This window comes from Hakea prostrata, chromosome 7 (assembly GCF_041222555.1).
Source record: "Hakea prostrata isolate BN-2017 chromosome 7, UWA_Hpros_2, whole genome shotgun sequence".
Classification (NCBI taxonomy): domain Eukaryota; kingdom Viridiplantae; phylum Streptophyta; class Magnoliopsida; order Proteales; family Proteaceae; genus Hakea; species Hakea prostrata.
Genome location: NC_142606.1, coordinates 45,517,055 through 45,535,390, shown reverse-complemented (window position 1 = coordinate 45,535,390; position 18,336 = coordinate 45,517,055). Strand labels below are relative to the sequence as shown.

At 37.6% G+C, this 18,336-nt stretch overlaps 1 protein-coding gene across 1 annotated transcript; it reads right to left on the bottom strand.

Moving 5' to 3' along the window:
- Window positions 1–4,974: 4,974 nt before the first annotated feature.
- Window positions 4,975–16,797, bottom strand: LOC149011257 (RNA demethylase ALKBH10B-like). Its single transcript, XM_089161237.1, has 8 exons — window positions 15,429–16,797; window positions 14,553–14,678; window positions 13,587–13,705; window positions 13,348–13,465; window positions 8,128–8,250; window positions 7,901–8,013; window positions 7,671–7,825; window positions 4,975–6,245 (listed from the first exon to the last, which is right to left on the bottom strand). The coding sequence occupies exons 1-8, from the start codon at window positions 16,021–16,023 to the stop codon at window positions 5,552–5,554; spliced, it is 2,043 nt and encodes a 680-aa protein (XP_089017363.1). The 5' UTR covers window positions 16,024–16,797; the 3' UTR covers window positions 4,975–5,551.
- Window positions 16,798–18,336: the final 1,539 nt, after the last annotated feature.

The window sequence follows — 18,336 nt, the reverse complement described above, 5'->3', positions numbered from 1 at the left end:
AATAAAAAAGAATTGAACAAATGATTCAAATCTCAACCAACCCTAACAACCAGATCTAGATCTAGAATGATCTAGATCTGCAATTGCTAGACCCAGAGATAAACAAATCTTGAAACTTGAAACTTGAACTTGAAATTGCATTACATTACATAGAAAAATTAAAACTAAACATTCAATCTAGAAATTAGAATCTCACAAAAGCAAGCAAAGAAAACCAGAGAAAGCCTAAATAAACTAAAGAGAAAAGAAAGAATGCTTCTACTAGGCTCTAAAACACCTTCTCCATTCATGGAGTATGCTCTCCTTTTATAGAGTTTACATGGGATATGAATCTTGACAGAATCCAATATCAATGTAATAAATATTATGAAGAAAGGTGTAAATATTGTTTAGATAATTCGCCCCATGAAAACACAAACCCTCTAGAAAAAATAATACAAAAATTAAAAGTAATATTAATGAAAAAAATACAAAATCTTGAAGATTAAATCAGAAGAAGCTATGAAACTCCTAGAAAAGAAACCCATTTTCAATAAAGCCATAAAGACGATATAAAAGCTTTTGAAAATCTTCGGAGAGATAATTCTTATTGATAGAATAACATCCTAAAGGCCAACGCAAATCTGTTCTAGTAGTTGAAACCAAGACCTCTTAGTGAAGAGGTGGTGGATTTGAATCTTGCTGAGGTATATTAATATCCACAAAAAAAAAAATAACATCCTAAAGAATCCTTTTTTTTTTTACGATTGGTGCAGGAATGAAATGCCTTTTGAGAAAGGTAATACTATATAGAGTTTTTTACATGAGCCCCATCCATTTTCATGAAAAACAAACTGCACCCCCTCTAAAATCAAAACCTTCCAAATACCCTCTCCATCATTAACTCTGTTACTTAAGACTGTTAAATAATTTTAATATGACCATATTACCCTCAAATATGGTAACGTTTGAACTTTTTTATTTTCAAGAGTTTTTTACATGAGCCCCCTCAATTTTCATAGGAAACAAGGCGCACCCTCTCTAAAATAAAAAACCTTGCAAATACCCCATCCACCGGAGGAACATTTGAGGAGAAGTAGTGTGTACCTCACTTACATTTTTTTTCTTCTTCTCCTCAAGATGAGGTACGCACTGCTTCTCTTCAAATGTTCCTCTGGTGGTAATCGTGGGCGTTGATTGGCAGTAGTGATGACAGATTACGAGGTATCGTGAGTAACTATGAGTAACTGTGAGGAGTGAGGTAGTATGGCTTTGAAAATAAGAAGTTCAAATTATTTGACAGTCCTAAGTAACGGGGTTAACAGTGGAGGGAGTATTTACAAGGTTTTGATTTTAGAGGGGGTACGGTTTGTTTCCCATGAAAATGGAGGGGGTTCATGTAAAAAACTCTATTATATAAAAGAATCATTACGGCCTGTATAAAAGATAGAGAATTATCAAAGGAGAAAGTCGTTGCTATCCTTAAAAAAAGGCTTACCTTAGAGAAATTCAAGATGCAGTTGGAGATACTGCAATTCTTAGTTCTCATATAAAAGCCTAAAATAGACATCTTCTTCTCGTATTGCAGGAGATTTAAAGAATTATATATAATGTCTGGATAAAACCTGTTAAAAAGTATAAATTGTCTACAAAAGCATCTTCCAGATCTATAACCGACCCGCTCAGGCTTGATCTTAATTATCAAATTACAAGACAGACTACTTTTAATCCATTGACGGGAGGCAAAAAAGAAGTATATACATTTTCCCAAAATTATTCTTACAAAAGTTCTTCAACCCCTTCCTACATTACCAAGCACCCGTTGAAGTTGATGATATACAACAATGTTGGTCTTCCTTGGGAGCAATGCCTACGTGGCACTGCTCCAAGCAGCTCACGGCTGGATTTAAATCTTGCCTGTGTCCTTGAATCTTCACCGTTCTATTATTCCACATGCAAAATTCATGTACTTAAGTGACTCTAAAACGGTTTTACAAGGTAAACCAAATAAACGAACCAGCAAACTGACCGAACCAATTCGGACGATGTTCAAAACCCCCTTTACCTTTCGTCTTCCTCCTTTGATCTTGAACGGGAAGAAACGACTGTAAGCGACTGAGAGCTTCTATGATTGTTCCTCTTCAAATCTTTGATGGTGTTCCGACGGTTTGACACAGGCGTTCCTAAGCGTTGTCTTTTTGTAATCTAATACAAAAAATTTACCCAAAAAGGGCGCGTTTCTAATCCTATGAACCCATAAAAAAATGCAGAAAACATAATCCACTTAAATGGGATTTTGCAGAGAGAATTGTAGGCGCCGCTGATCTTTAAGCAGTTGTCCTCGCTTGACTATTCTCTTCGTGTATGGCTATCTTTTCTTCATTTGCTCTGTTTACTTAATTCAGAGGAAGACTCCCAGTTGCTGTAGAATAGTAGAATCCTAGAATCCATGTTTTGAAAAAAATCAAAAGATAGCTACATGCGGTTCAATGTTTCAACTTTCCAATACAAAATCGTGAGATCCAAGTATGGAAGGGGTTCTTGTGGATCTATCGATCCATTGGTTAATAGATCATTAAATAGATTTTATTATGGATTGTCCGTGAATTTCGAGGTTAAGCTGATCGTTTTAGTATCCTGATAGGCTTGTGGGCAAGTATATTGCGTTCTTCTACTTCCTTTTCGACATTTAAAAAGGCTATCTGGAAGATTTTCGTAATTTGATTAGTAATTCTCTGAAGAAGAACAGTCGCTGAAGCTCTCAGTTCCTCGGAGTTTTGATTCGTTGCAGTCGCTTCTTTCTGTTCAAGATTGAATGAGGAAGACGAAAGGCAAAGGGGGTTTTGAAGCATCGTTCGAATTGGTTCAATCAGTTTGCTGGTTTGTTCATTTGATTTACCTTGTAAAACCGTTTTAGAGTCATTAAGTGCATGAATTTTGCATGTGGAATAATAGAACGGTGAGGATTCAAGGATGTAGGCAAGATTTAAATCCAGCCGTGAGCTGCTCGGAGCAGTGCCACGTAGGCACTGCTCCCAAGCAAAATCCGACCTTCACAACACTACAACTTTTGGGAATGCTTCATTATTATCATTATCATTATTTTGGTGTGTGTATGATTTCCCTTGCCTTATGGGCTTTTGATCCTCCCCTTTGGCTGGACTCTTTCAATGAGTGCACATTCATGATATGATCCAACGTCTAAACCTAATAAATATCCTCAGTGGCGGAGCCACGTTGGGGCCGGACCATGCCCCATCTGAATTTTTTTAAATTTTAAATACCCCTATATATATTATTTTCTTATTTCTCTCACTTTATATGTGAAATACCACTATTTTGCCTCCTCCAAAAATTAAAATTAAAAATTTAAGACAAAGATGATGGGTACAATTTCATTCTTAATCATTATCTAATGGTTATCATTAAACCCCTAGTTTTAAGAAATAAAAAGTTAAATTATAATTAAAACTAACTCACAATCCATGAATTTCTCCCTATTTATTCTCTCATATTTTTCATTCCTATTTATTCTCTAATGAGTCTCTTTATTTATTCGTTATTTTCTCTCTTTTTTTTTTTTCTCACATCTCACAAAATATTGGAGTAGTTAGCAGATATTGGAATTTTCCTAAATATTCTCCACAGTTATCAGGTATGCACATTATTTCTCTCTCTCTCACACTTTTTCTAGTATTCTTTTCATAAATCATAATTAAAAAAAAATTGATTTCGTTGTTCTTTCTTTCTCCTAAAATTTTGATTCTACTAATAGCAATTTAAATCTCGTTAGAATTCAACCATTGATTTTATCAAATCTATTCATAATCATTGATTTTTTCTTTTTAATCCTTAAACTTTCTCCTAAAATTTTATTTCCTATTAATGGAAATTTAAATCTCCTTTAGAATTTTAGCCATCAATTTTTTTTTGGATATGAGGTTCATCTGGGCCAACACGCGCTTACATCCTCAAGGGAACTTTTATATAATTAATGCCGCCGAATGGGTGCGAACCCAAGACCTCCCCTAGGGAGGTTGGGCCTTAAACCGCTGTTTTTAGCCATCAATTTTATCGTAATCATTTTATTTTATTTTTGACTCCCTAAACTTTCTCATAAAATTTTGGTTCCTACTAATAGCAATTTAAGTTTTAAGTTTTATTAGTTGGATGTTTAAATTTCTGTCATATTATATCTAATTATAATCAATGAATTTATTTATTTTTTACTTAATTTATGATAAATTGAGTGTTTATCCCATATTTAGTTAATAGACTTCAAATCTATCTTTTCTCGGATCCACATCCTCTGAAATTCCTTTACTTACAATTCCCTGTAATTCCTCATAGGATTGTGCCACGTAGCATTTAAGTAATCCAAAGGTTATCTAATTTAAACTAAATTTGAATTTTATTTAAACCACCCATAAATTTGAGTTTTATTTAAATTCTAGTTTGGTAGGTAACTTTTAAATTACTTAAATGCCACGTGGCACAATCCTATAAGGGAATTACAGGGAATTGTATGTAAAGGAATTACAGAGGATGTGGATCCCTTTTCTCCCACAATTTCTTTTTCAACTTTTTCTTTCTAATTTTTAAAAAATTTTCTCCTACAATTTTTGCCCCTACGCTTTGTCTTAATATATTTTTTATAATTTATTTATAATTGTGTTATTTATATTTTAATCTTCTTATTAATTTATCTAAATTTTTACTGTGGACCCCACGTCAAAATATACTAAAATATTCTAAAATGGGACCCACAGTGGGTCTCACATTGGCCAATGTAATATGCATGGTGAAAAGACATTAGTGCTCATTCGACAAAAAGGTGATCCTTCAGCCCCCAATGTTCAATCCTGGCTCCGACCCTGAATGTCCTTGAATTAAAATATGACACTTGACTAAATCCTATAATTCATAAAACACTCATGGGGAAATTCTCAAGGACAGGAGCCAGATACTTCTCAGACCTTGAGTAAACTGAAAACTCAGGAAGGAATGCATCATAGTAGCAGGCAGTGGCCGAGCTTACTTTGAAGAGAACTCTATTTGATGCAAGGAAGATGGCAGTGTCCAGAGCCGAACATAAAATGAAATTTCAATGGTGCCTGTCTATTCCAACCGGAGAAGTCAAATCGACAGACAACCAGACATACAAAGAAATGCCCATCACAAAGTTTGCAAAAAGTTTTTCCTGATCAAAAAGTTATTCCTGCGACTTGAGAATGGATTTCCTTGTACGTGTAACAGTTCATACAAGAAGGTTGTTGCATTTTAAAGGTACCAAAAAAAAGCGAGGAACAAGGAGTATTTTGAAGAACTAAAAAGTTCTCAAGCCCCCTCACTCACCTCCAACCATCCCAAGAGGGATAAACAAGAAAATTTCCCAACCAAAATCCAGCTCAAGCTTTTTACTCTTTTTACTTTTACTGCCGCTCTTTACATTTGCCCCAAACTCATTTGCAGTTTGCAGCCTACCCTCTACACTGCAAATGCATGAAGAATATAGCCACTCTCTCTACTTAATTTTTCCTGCTGGCTAGTTTCCAACCTTATCAAGGCCATTCTATTGTTCTTCCTTCCCCACCACATTTCCGCCATCAATCGCTTCCACATTACCATTGCATTCCTGCAACTGGACTTTTGCATCCAGTTTACCATTGCATCCGCCATCAATACTGGATTTATCCAAACCATTCTCATTCTCTAGTGATGGCCTCTCTGCTGCAATTTTTGCTTCAGTAGCATTGGCTGGAGTTTGCTGTTGAGCTCCTTGGGGAGGTTGGGGTTGGCCAGAACCAGGAGGGGGAAGGAAAACTCCTGTCCCAGGAACTGGAAGTCGAGGTGGAGGATGCCTGGTAGTGACAGCTGCCCATCCTGCTGATGTGGGCTGCAGTGGAACGGGACCTGGATATGGAACAACTGGAGCCACTTGGGTTGGCACAAACAGAGGCTGCATCCCATTTGGAGGTGGAAGGTGTTGGGGGTGGATAGGTGGAGCTGGCAATACCCCAGTTGCTGGGATAGTTCCAAAATGCTTGGGACCCGCGGGGTGGGGAACATGATTCAGCGGCCTAGAAGATGGTGAGCCCCAAGGTGATGATGGTCGTGTTGCACTGGTTGACAGGCGCAAACTATCATTCGACATGATTTTCTTTGGTTGAGACTTCGTAAAGGTAACCAGTATCCGTGGCTTGCGAAGAGACGAAATTGCATATTTGGCGAAATCTGCACTCCTACCTTGCATCACGAGAACGGATCTACATTTCCAAAGAGAAAAAGAATCAGAGTTAAGTTGTGGGAACCCTTATAAAGTAGCATACATACAAATATGTGGTCAATGCATCCTTGGTTAAGGAGACATGTCATTTTGCTTTTCACTCCTAATGTTAGTATCTATGAAAAGGTCTACTTAATGCCTTTCTCAAGCTCAAAGGCAGTCCTCTTACATCCAGCATCAAAAGTGGAAATGGGGTCAACTACATGGATTCTTGCTTTCCAATCAGCTCTGCTTGAGGCCATGCTAGATACCAGACCCAAGCTATGCATATCCTTTTTCACCACTTCTCTTAAGGTTATCTTAGGTCTGCCCCTAGCTCTTTTAATTCCTTCAATCTGAATTATATCGCTTCTCCCAGGGGCATTTATAAGCCTCCGTTGAAGTAGCTATGCCACCTCAAACGACTTTCTTGTAGCTTATCACTTATCGAAGTTACTCCTAAACCAACTCTAATATGATTGTTCATTATCTTATCCTTCCTAGTTTTGCCACTCATCCATCTTATATGAAAGGCTTCAGCAATCAAAAAAACATTATCCCCAAAAGGTTTGCTATACTTCCATTTATCAACTTAATCAAGGAAAAGATATCATGGACAATAGTTCCATTTATTTTATGACTTTGAAATACAAAACTAAGATACCAAATAGCTCAGTAAGCATACATCAGGTGATAATCATCCATTCCAATGAGAAAATAAACTTTATAGTTCACTTAGTTATGGGCTGACTATAAGAGTTCTCCCAAAAGACAAGTTATGGATGTCTGCAGATCTACAGAGAGGTCAATCATTTTCACCTAATCATGCGGGGACTAACCAAATACTTTATGGCTCAATAATTCTTTCAGAAAATACACCAACCAGAAATAATGATGACGAACCAGAAAAAATTGCATGACTCTTATAGATAATTGCATGGAACTGCAGCAATATTTGGATCGTGATAGTCAAATCCATTCATAAATCAGATCAAGCACCAAGCGGTTTTGAAACAGGAGGATACTCAAATAACAGTTCAGTTCTACTATTCTTTATGCTTTATCTTCTTTCCCATTAAAATGTAGGTGTTCCTGGGACAAACCAGTTACAGCTAACATAATTCCAGCCTGTGGGACATCTGAAGTTAAATGTTCTCTTTAGGGTTTTAGTGAGATTTTACACTATGATCCAGGTGAAGGATCAAGTTTCTACAGCTACTTCAGTGCTACCCATCCTTAGTATTGGTGATCCAAATACTCACAAAGCAGCTTGGAATTCACAATCAGTTTGATGTGTTTAAAAAAGAGATAAAGCAGAGGGAGAGAGAAGTGGAGTCTTTTTTTTTCTTTTCTTTTTCAGCCCCGGGCGCTCACGGGGGGGGGGGGGGGGGAGGGAGGATTGAGAATGTTAATTGAAAATGCTTACCCTGCTGGAAGAGAAAGCTTAAGACAGCCTCTGTATTCCCCTGGGTGGTCTATGGTAATGACTCTGCCAAAAGCTATGTCACATTCTGTCAAGATCAGCATGCAAACAGGCCTTCCAAACCAAGGTGGAGACATGAAGGGCTGTGAGTAATCCCCCTACAAAAATCAGCCTCAAATTTAGTCTTGTATTACGACAACATTTGGTCCTATATGCATTTATACAGGTTCTACCTCATTAAAGAAATCCACAATGCAAGAATCTGGCTTCACATTCATAATCTGCAAGCTAACCAAATGATCTATCACGTCCTGCAGCATAGCTGGGATAGCTTCCGCCTTCCGATCTTCAGAATTTGATTTAAATCAGATACGATCAAAATAAAAGAGAAACGTAGTTTGTAGGTAGCTCGAAAAGGATTAAAAAGTATATCATAGCAAAGCTAACATGTTGGACATACCTTTAGAGGTGCCACCCATATGTTCATCTTCTGGAGGTGCATCAGCAATGGGAAGGCCCAGTTGAATAATTTCTCTACCACGCCCTTTCATTGGTCTTTTTGTAACCACAAACATCTGTCCTGCTGCCCATCAACCCAAGCAAAAACAAATTTAGCCTTTTAAGGACAACAAACTCACAGAAAATGCTAATAATGCTTCCTGTAATAACAAAAATTAGTTTCCACTGGAGTATTTCTGTACAGCTGCAGAGATACTGATGTAGAGCCTTGACAGATTGGAATCAGCCACGAATGAACCAGCTAAGAACAATTTGAACCAACACTGGAGGCCAGCTCAAACCAGCCAGCTAGTCCAACCAGAAAGTCCCCTGGCCCAACAATTTTTACCAGTCAAAATAGAATGCTGCAATAAGATAAAGCATGATGAAAAGTGGCCACGACACTGTTCACATCATTGTTCATGTGAACAGTTCTACAGCCCCGTGTTTGGCTTAGTGAGAATATTCTTAGAAAATCTGCAGGACCAAGATCCAAGTACATGAAGATTTTATTTTGCAGAGATTTCGAACTCTCGTTTTGTTTCTATGTTAATAGTTTCTATTTTAATTACTAAAAATGAGGCTGAATTGTTGGGGTAAGATTCCATAGGAAAACTGCCCCCCCCCCCCCCGCGGGACAGGGTTCTACTCATGAGGAATCCTTTGGCAATGGGTTCGCCCTTTAAACATGTGGCTGAATTATAATGCCTAGTAGTTTCTAACTGTAGTTAGTATTGTTTTTCCATAAGATTCTATTTTGACTAGTAATTAGGTTAATAGTATCTACTTTCAGTTTAGAAAATTTCTCTTCTTTGTAAAGCTTTACCCAATCTGTAAATAGGCCTTTGCATTGCAACATAAGATTAGACTCAAGAAAACTGAAATTGCAGTTCATGTTGCCATTTTATATGTAGTAATCCATGTTCACAGCTGAGATAGCAGGTGAGGGACCCAGCGATGAGATAGCCGTTGTCCCTTACCCCCCCCCCCCTTTCTTCTTCTATTTTCTATGATCACCTTTCCTTTGCATCGAGTTGGAAGCACTTTCTCAGGTAATTACTCACTGGCATTCTTTCCTTGCTTGGAAGTCTGCTGGCACTTCTATCCTGGCCTGGCTGGATCACCACTTCCATTCACCTTTATCCTCGTCTGAACTATCCAGGTTTATGGCTAGGCTACTTGTGCTGTGTTAATGAAGCTGCTGCACCACTGTGAAGGACCATTGAAACCTGTCATCAATCATCAGGATTGATGCACCACTTGAGTGACCTTGTTGCTGTTCCTGAAAGTTTTTTCCAATACAACCACTTAGGATTGGTTACTCCACAAACATCCTCCAGAAGTTGCTGGGTTTTGAAGTATACATCCACCCCATCAGCCACCCAATCAATCTCAATCCTGGACCATTCAATTGGCTAGATTGCTCCACAGCTATTTACCTTCTATTTCTGGCCTGAACCTGGGTTTTCCTATTGGAGATTTTTGGAGTTTGAACAGCATATTTGGGTATGAGGACCCTTACCGTTGGATTTAGAGTCTACATTAGATACATATTTTGATTCGTAATATAAGGTTAATGCTGCAACCTAAAAGTTCCATTTTTCTTATTGCACTCTAGGTGTCATCCTATGATTGCTGATATTTTGGTTGCATCTTTGCAGTGCAGCCCATTATGATAGCATCAAACACTTACTTGCCAACACATAAATTTAAAGGGTAGTGCTTAGGGAAGGAAGATATAGCTGGCCCGCATGCATAGTAGTCAGTGCTGTGGCAAACAAGGATAGTTACCAGTATTCATTTTATCATCTAGGCCATGTCCTGGAATGTCAATTTTATATCCCAGTCTATGTTTTCAAAGCATTTGTCATCCTAGAATGTGTGACTTTAAATAATGTAGGGTTTGGCTGATCTGATCAGACAAATTAGACTCATGAGGCAACCTGAAAGACTGGGTGATACCGAGAAGCTAAGGACCCATTTGGTAATCCATCGGAGAACAGTTTTTGGTGTTTCTTGCTTCGAGAGAAGGGGGAAAAAGGGCGAAAACCGTTTTGATAAAAAAAATTTGTTTTAAAGTGATTTTTGCAACATAAATTGAAATTTATGAAAATTTCTGCTACAGCAACAATTTGTTGTTACGTCTATTTTTTGAAGCAAAAGTTGGGCATGAGCTGGGTTTAAGTGAAACAATTTCGGAGAGGGTTATTCATGGAATTTGGCATCCTAAACATAAGAACCCTGCTAAAACCCTATCATACTGCAATAGGACTCTTCCATTGGTTGCTTCTTCTACCTAATGGCTAGGGATCGTTCAGTATACTGCAATAGAACTCCTCCATTGGTTGCTTCTTCCACTCTAACAGTTAGGGATTGTTCACTTCTTCACCTTTTCTATCTCTGGTGACCAAAGATCCTCTTCATCTTCTCTATCTGTGGTGGAATCCTAGTCCCTGTCTTTGCACATATTTATCAAGTTGCTCTCATTTAATTGATCTTAGTTTTGGTAATATTGCACATGTTGACATACAGCCTGTTTGTTGTGCTCGGAGTTTCTGTTGTTTTTGCCTAGACAGCGGAGTCCCTTGGTGACATACTTTCATGTGAAGACAGTGCTTGAGAAATGGTATGAAGCATAGTTGACTTTGCTGCAATCTCCTTATGCTGGACCGTGTGATTCTTTTATTCCTTGTCTTTTTAAGTAGTGATGCTCTCTATGGTGTTCACAGGACCAAGGGGGACAAAATATATGTGGTCTTCTCGTAGGCCACTGGATCAATAGTGTTATAGAGATGAAACTGAAGGAGGTGATGCCTTCTTATAAATTAGGCCATCTCCTGTTTACATTGATTAAGGGGGCTGAGTATATTTTCCCCCTCAAGTTGCTGCTATGTATGCAGTATCTTTCCTTCACCACTTCCTGCTAGATGCAGAATCCAGATTTGGGTGTGGTCTTTCCTTATTCTCAATTATGTTCTCCCTATATTTTTTTCATTTTCTTCTAATTTTCTCCTTCTAGTCCTAGGTATCAATTCCATTTTCACCCATTAATTTATTGTCACAATTCATTCATCAATGACTGTTTTCAATTCAAACTTGGTACATATGAATTTGGTCTCATTATCTTCTGATTTATGTTCCTCAAACCATGCTACGTTTCTGTCTACCCTGCAACTGATCTGTAAAAGCAAGTCTATCAGTCAAACTCCTATAGAAGTGTTTCTGCTTCCAGAAACACTCAAAACTATTTCTGGTGTTTTTTGAAGCAGAACACCCTGTGGGTTATCAAACGGCTTCTAACATTCTCTTTCTCCCTCTTTCTGTTTTCATTTGCTTCTAACATTCTCTTTCTCCCTATTTCTGTTTTCATTTGATGGGCGAGAAGGCAATTTTAGAGGACAAGGAGACGATGCATGTTCCAACTGTATGATGCAGGTGTCACTCTACACTATATATGATTATTAATAAAATGAAACAAAATTAACTAAATCCTACTCAACGGTAAATAATGTCAAGTCAAGCGAAATTTTGCTTTAGTATGCTATCCTTTTGTCCAATCTGAGTAATATGAAGGGCTAGGACCTTCCTATGAGAGCTAAGCACCTAAGGACTACGAAACCTTGCTGTCAACTACTAAATCATAGAGCTGAAGAAGCCTTGTTGAGGGGGCTATATCCAGCTATCATTGCCTCTTTTCTCCTGTTCAAAACTTCTTAATGCTTTCCTGAATTGCTGTTGCTGTTGAGACCATCAAGCAAAGGTGAACTCAATTTGCAGCTATTTCTCCAATCAAACCAGGTTGGTGACTGAATTTAATTGGAGGAAATGCCCCTCTTCCATACCCTCCATCACCCAAATTCCTCCATAAACCCCTAACTTTCTAATTTCAGTCTACCTCCATAACTAGAGTTCCAGCCTTCAAAATCATATCAAGTTGCAGCATAACCTTATACACTTCAGAACACCACTCTCTTCAAACCTTGGCTCATTCTATTGGGTAGTTCAGCCAACAGCTACCTAGTTCGTAATTTGGCGTTTGGGTCATATTTCACAATCAAGTTGTTGGTATTTTTTGCAACTTACAAAATTAGTTTGCCTATATACAAGCCTCAACCGAACCAAGGCTGTGACTGTTTTGTTTCAAATTATAAAATACTAATTTCTGTTTCATGAGGTACTTTGGGATAAGCTACTCCTAGCCTTAGCCTTACACCTGTCTTCAAAATGAAAGCTCTAAGTTTCCAGTAAGTTCTGTTTCAAGGATATGTTTGATGCTTGGGAAAACACCAATTCTTCTCCCTCTCATGATATTACTCATTCAGACAACCAGCCAGTGATTTCTTAAAAGTTATTCTGATTTTAGATGTTCTGATATATTTGCTCCAGAATAAGAAGGCTATTATCAATAAGATATTGCTCTAAACTTTTATCCCTTTTTTAAAATGTTTAAAAAAAGAAACAGCTGTAAAATTTTAAACAATGTCTAGATTTGGGATTAAAATCCTGTACAGAATCTCACATGCATCTGAGTTGTTGATCCACCATTAATAGATATTCCTCATTCTGGATATTTCCACACCACTGCGACCCTTGTTAAACTTAGTTTCTGAAACCTTATCTGTTTGTCTTTTAGAAACCCATCACTCATGTTGCAGAATTTCCTTAGCATCAATCTTGAGCACTCATTTCTGTTCCTATTTACTAATTCTACGTACACTCTTGTACGTTAGAGAAATGAATTATTTCCAGAGCTCACACAGTTCATCACACTTCTTCTCATTATGAAATACTCAGACACATATATAGGGGTATCTCTCAGAGGTGGTTTTGTGCAATCCATCACCACTCAGAATGACTCTACAGTACCACCAACCTATTGATTCCATTCATGACCAAAAGCAAGAAATACTAAAATCCATCATTTCATGTATCATTTCATTAGATTGGGGTATCTCTTCTACAAACCCATACACGCAATTCTGCAAGGGAAGGGAATTTTAACCAGTTCCAAAAAAAATTGGGCAGAGCAGGTATCCTTCTTAAAAAGCAGATAAATAAACTAAGGTTACTAAAAAGTTTAGTATTGTAACTTGTTAAAGATATGAAAGAATGAACTTTCCAGGGCAGTATAATAATCCAAAATATTATAGTTCATTCTGATCCAGAAATATAGTAAACTTGCCTTGGAGCTGTCCTTTCCGCCCTGTAGTTCTCAGTTCATTCACCAATGAAACGATCATGGAAATTTTTGAGCTATCATATAGTTCTTCATACAGTTTAAGACCTTCAACAACATTAACCTATAGGAGAAGTTTCAATTACTCATACAGGTAGAGTGGACATCGACCAAGAAAATAGCTTCTGTAGCAGGTAGAAGAACTACAAAATATGAATGTTCCCTATTAAACAAAAGTATCTTACTGCCTTTCCATCAAATATCTCAGTGGCCGCAAAAGTTTTTGGAATTGGAGTGGGTTTCTGCTTTTCATCCTGGTTTGGGATTATATCTACCTCACTCTTATGTAGGGCATCACAAGTTCCTGATGATAACAGAAGCAAAAGAAAAGTTAGCGCTTCCCCCAAATAAGCAGATGATGTCGTTAAGGAAACCAGATTTTTATACTGAAACAGAACAAACAAAACTAAAAGGTAAAATTAAAAAGTGAAAAATATGGAGTATGTTAAGATATGCATGATTTATCATTTCAGTATGTGAGGTTCACTATAGATTGGATTAAATTTGATATTATTCTGCCAAGATTTTATTTTCTTAGTTCCTATTTGTTAGATTAGGATATTACTTTCTATTTTCAGCACTTGCTGTTTTTATGTAGCTTGACTAGCAAGCAATACTTAATGAGTTTGTTTCCTTTCACTCTTTGTTATTTGGGTATAAAGCAAGTCTATTTTAGGATAGTATTATCTGAAGATCTTGTGAACCAGATTTAGGGATATTTGAAGATCTCTCTAATCTGGAAACTTTTCAATAATAAATACTCTGCTGAGGCGGAGAGCTGCATCTGGCACAACTCTCCATTCCCTCATCCTTCTCCATAACTTCTCCCCTCTTCCTTCAGTTCTTTATTATGTATAGTAATTTTAAATTGAATTATGTTACAGAGTATGTTTTAACGGGTTTTCTCTTTCAAACATTTTCATTTTTTTAATCTTTATGTCTATCACTTAAGGAAAACATGCGTCATTTGATTCATTTGCCCATAAGGAAAATTTAGGACTAAGTATCTCAAAGGCCTAGTCTTGTTCATGATACGAAGTAGCCAGTCCTTTTCTTCTTCTTTTCCTCATTTATTATTTTACTACATGTCGCAAGTATAACAATTTCAATCTGAATTGATACATCAGCAATGTAAGCCAGCTATTGCGTACCTGTTGAGTTGTTAGTGCAGCTGCCATTCACTGCCATTGGTTCTGAATTTTCATTCCTCATACCTTCTGAATTTGTTGAACCATTTGAGTTGCTATCTACATGGGAACTTGTCATTCCATCATTCCCTACAGAACAAGACCCCAATGCAATGAATCAATGTTTAATAATAAACTATTTCCATTTAAAAAACGCTTTCCCCTTATTCAATGATTGTGAGTTTTTCCTTAGTTGTTGACGTTTAGCAATGCAAACAGAAACCAAAGGAGAATAATAAGCGGAAACCAGTGTTTAAAGCAGGACAACCTGATTATATAGAAATTGACCAATTCAGAAGCAACAGGTTTGTAATTACACATCAAACATTCTTTCATAATACAGTAAATTTGAAAGATGAGAAAAATTATCTCCAAAATTGTATATTTCGTTGAACGTATAAATTCAATGTACAATCATCAATTAAAAACTAGCTAGTCACCTTTTAATCCCAAAAAATAAAGGAAAAAAAGAAAAAGCCAGTTACTTTATAATTAGAAAGGAATCCAAATGTTACTTAACTACCCCGCAATATTTAGAAAGGAATCCAAATGTTATATAGGTCTCAGATGATCATCATACAAATTCAGAAAGGAAAAAATATTATTGTTACTACAGCAGTTAAATCTGAACAGGGCGCACCTACAAACTCAAATCACAATACAGAAGTGAGACAATTCTGTAACCTGCTTTGCATACCATTGTATGTATATGAAGCTGAAGCACATAGAGGCAAAAGAGTTCTAAAAACCTAAAGAAGTGTTAATTAATTCCAAGTAAGCAGAACTAACTTTCAAGACTGCAACAACCTGATTACTTTAGAAATACAAATATAGCTTTACCTTCTTTCTCCGCACCAATTGCTGAACCTTTTTCTTCTGAACTATCGACCTTCTCTCCCTGTTTGAAATCCTCAATATTTTCAGGTTTTACTTCAGTTTTATCAGAATCAGGCTTCACCGATTGAACAGTAACATTCACATCAACACGATGATTCTCCTTGACATTTCCAGACCTGTACCCCTGTCTAGTAGCACCACCAAACGACGAGGGTTTTTTAAATTCTCTCTCCGTTACTTTCATATGATCAAAATGCCTCTGCTGTATCCTCCATTGTGCCTGTTGCAATGCAAGCATGACTTCGGCAACAGAAAAATACTGTTGCATATGAAGAACAGGATTCCAGTTACAGCGGCGCTGTTGGATGCAGCTAAATACAAAATCATAGTCGCCAGGCTCACCAATAACCCTTAAATGTTGACACAAAGAATCAATTATGGCATTCGCCGCTGCAAATTCACCCCGTAGCCAGGTGATGAACCCGTCTCGCTCATCCGGAAACCACTGCTGACGGTGGAGGACTTCTCCGCCACCACCGACGTTAGTTGCAAACTGCATTTTATCCGTGATCACCACATTTCCCGACTGCATTGCCATTAAAATCTAACTATACTAATCCCATCAAAGAAAACTTTGGCAGCTCAATTGTAAGATCTAACCTCTTCTGTACAGAAAGAGCTTAAAATTGACACAATCAATTACTAACAGCAAAAACTACATAAATTTAGCACGAATCGAGCATCCGATACATAACAGTCTTCCAATAATAATAAGATCAACGCAGATGAATCTGCAAAAGACGAACAGACCACACCTTCGAAACACGGTACAGTCAAATACTAATCAGTAGCTCTCTAAACAATTACACTTGACGATCACGCTAGTAAATACCTCCAACGAAACTACAACAACATACTTATCTAAATCACAATAAAGCCAAAAATTCTTGCTGTTTCGTCACCTGATTCTCGCATAAAGGACTCCGAAAATAAGAATTCTTAGGTGCCAGAGACGAAACTAGACAGAGATCCAGTAAATACCAAAAATTCAAAAAGATATTTAACAATTCTCTATTGGAAAACTAAATGCAGGATAAGATTAAATGTCGGTTCGTTCAGATGTGCATTATCCAGATCTGACTCCACTGTTAAACGTTCGATATCATTTAAAGAAAAACAAAATCGAGAAAACTTCAATCTTGTAAATAACGAGACTGTTCAAAGATTTAGAATATCTCCAAACTGGAGAAAATTTTGACAAAAAGAAGAGAAATTGGCTTCCAAGGCACGCATCCAGTCTTAAATGGAGGCTCTCTCTTTCGTTCACCAGGACGCGTGAACAAATGGAAGTATAGAATGGACAAAGAAGGAAGAAGATTCTTGTTTTGAGGGGTAAAATGGGAAATTCAACGTGGACTCCCATTTTGTATGCTGGGTTCGTTTCTGAGTTCCACCAACTTGCATTAATTAACCCCTCAGGCCCTAACTATAACTATAGTCTATATGTATACTTTCGCGGCTTCGCGATCTTGATCTCATCGGGTAACCGGAAACAGGCTATAACCGTCAGTTTCCAGTCACCAAACAGTGTTTTTCATCAATCACTGTCGCCGTAACGGGTTGGACGTTTATCAGAAAAATGATACGCGTGAAATCACGTTTTGGCTTACTTTGCTTTCACATTATCCAGTGAACCCACTCCATCGTTTGGCAGCAAGTGTCCCAGTCCACGCAAATTTTGGATTCTGCGTTCTTTAGTGGTTTTCCAGGGTTTCATAATAAGACGGGAGTTTTTTTTTTTGGTAAGAAGATGATTTATTTCAAAGGAGGGCAAAAGGAGTTCGAGATATTCTTAAGTACTTAAGAAGCCACATTATCCAAATCCAAAAAAAATGAAAGTCATGAAGCCACGAATCCGACATGGTCACTTTGTCTTGCTTGCCAAAGAGATGGCCATCCTTGTTAAAGAGTCTGTTACTGTGTCTAGGGATGAGTGACTAAAATTGGTCTATTCCCAGTCTCCTCAATGATCATGTACGCATTTGTTTGTTGCTATAACACTTTGCATTTGTTTGTTGCTATAACACTATTGTTGAATAAGTTTCACCAATTCAGCATTATCCAATTCAAATAAACAATTGAGCTATCTCCCCCTATACCTGCTTAAAATGCCTCTCTCAAAACCGATGTCTCACTAGCCAGCACTGATAGAGTAATAAAGGATTTTGAAGATGCCACCACCAGCTGCCCTAGGTTGTTTCTCATAATTATGCCAATTCCTCCTGAACCTGAGTCGCCATTGAATGCTACGCGCATCACAATAAATTCGGATGCCCCTGTCTGGCGGCAGATCCCATCATCTACACATCTCTACAATTCTTCCATTGCCACCTGCGTTTGGAGCTTCTTGGAACTTGTAGAATGCCTTTTGAGCTTTCTGGAATACTTCTATAGTGACCAACTTAAATTACTAAATACCTCATTATTCCTTGACAGCCACAAGTTCCAGAAAATGAAAAAACTCAGACTCAAATTATGACATCCCCATTATGGCCTAGCAAGGAGGATTAACAGTTAACCCGAGAACTGGTGGGGATTGACAAGTGAAGAGTGACCTTTTAAGTCTAGAGTCCACACTAGTAGTAGTCTCAGACTTAGAAACCTAGTAAAAGGGATGAAGGAAACCCTGAAAAATTGGCGACGGAGGGGTAGAGATGACCAGGGGTAAGAGTGGAACCCACCAGAGACCTAAGAAGGGATAACTAGATATGTTGGTCAATGAAAAACTCTTTTCTGAAACAATGATGAGATCCTCCACCACCGTTTTCCCTTTCCTCTTTCTGGCGATACTCTTTTCCCTCTTTCCCTTTGTGATTCTGTCTCAACTGAACTAAACCCTCCCCTGGGGGGT

Coding starts and splice junctions, on each gene's coding strand:
- LOC149011257 (XM_089161237.1), bottom strand. CDS start 16,023: ATGGCAATGCAGTCGGGAAATGTGGTGATCACGGATAAAATGCAGTTT. Junction 8,251..13,347: donor GCGGAAAGGACAGCTCCAAG/GCAAGTTTACTA, acceptor GTTGATGGGCAG/CAGGACAGATGTTTGTGGTT. Junction 8,014..8,127: donor TATGGGTGGCACCTCTAAAG/GTATGTCCAACA, acceptor CAAATTCTGAAG/ATCGGAAGGCGGAAGCTATC.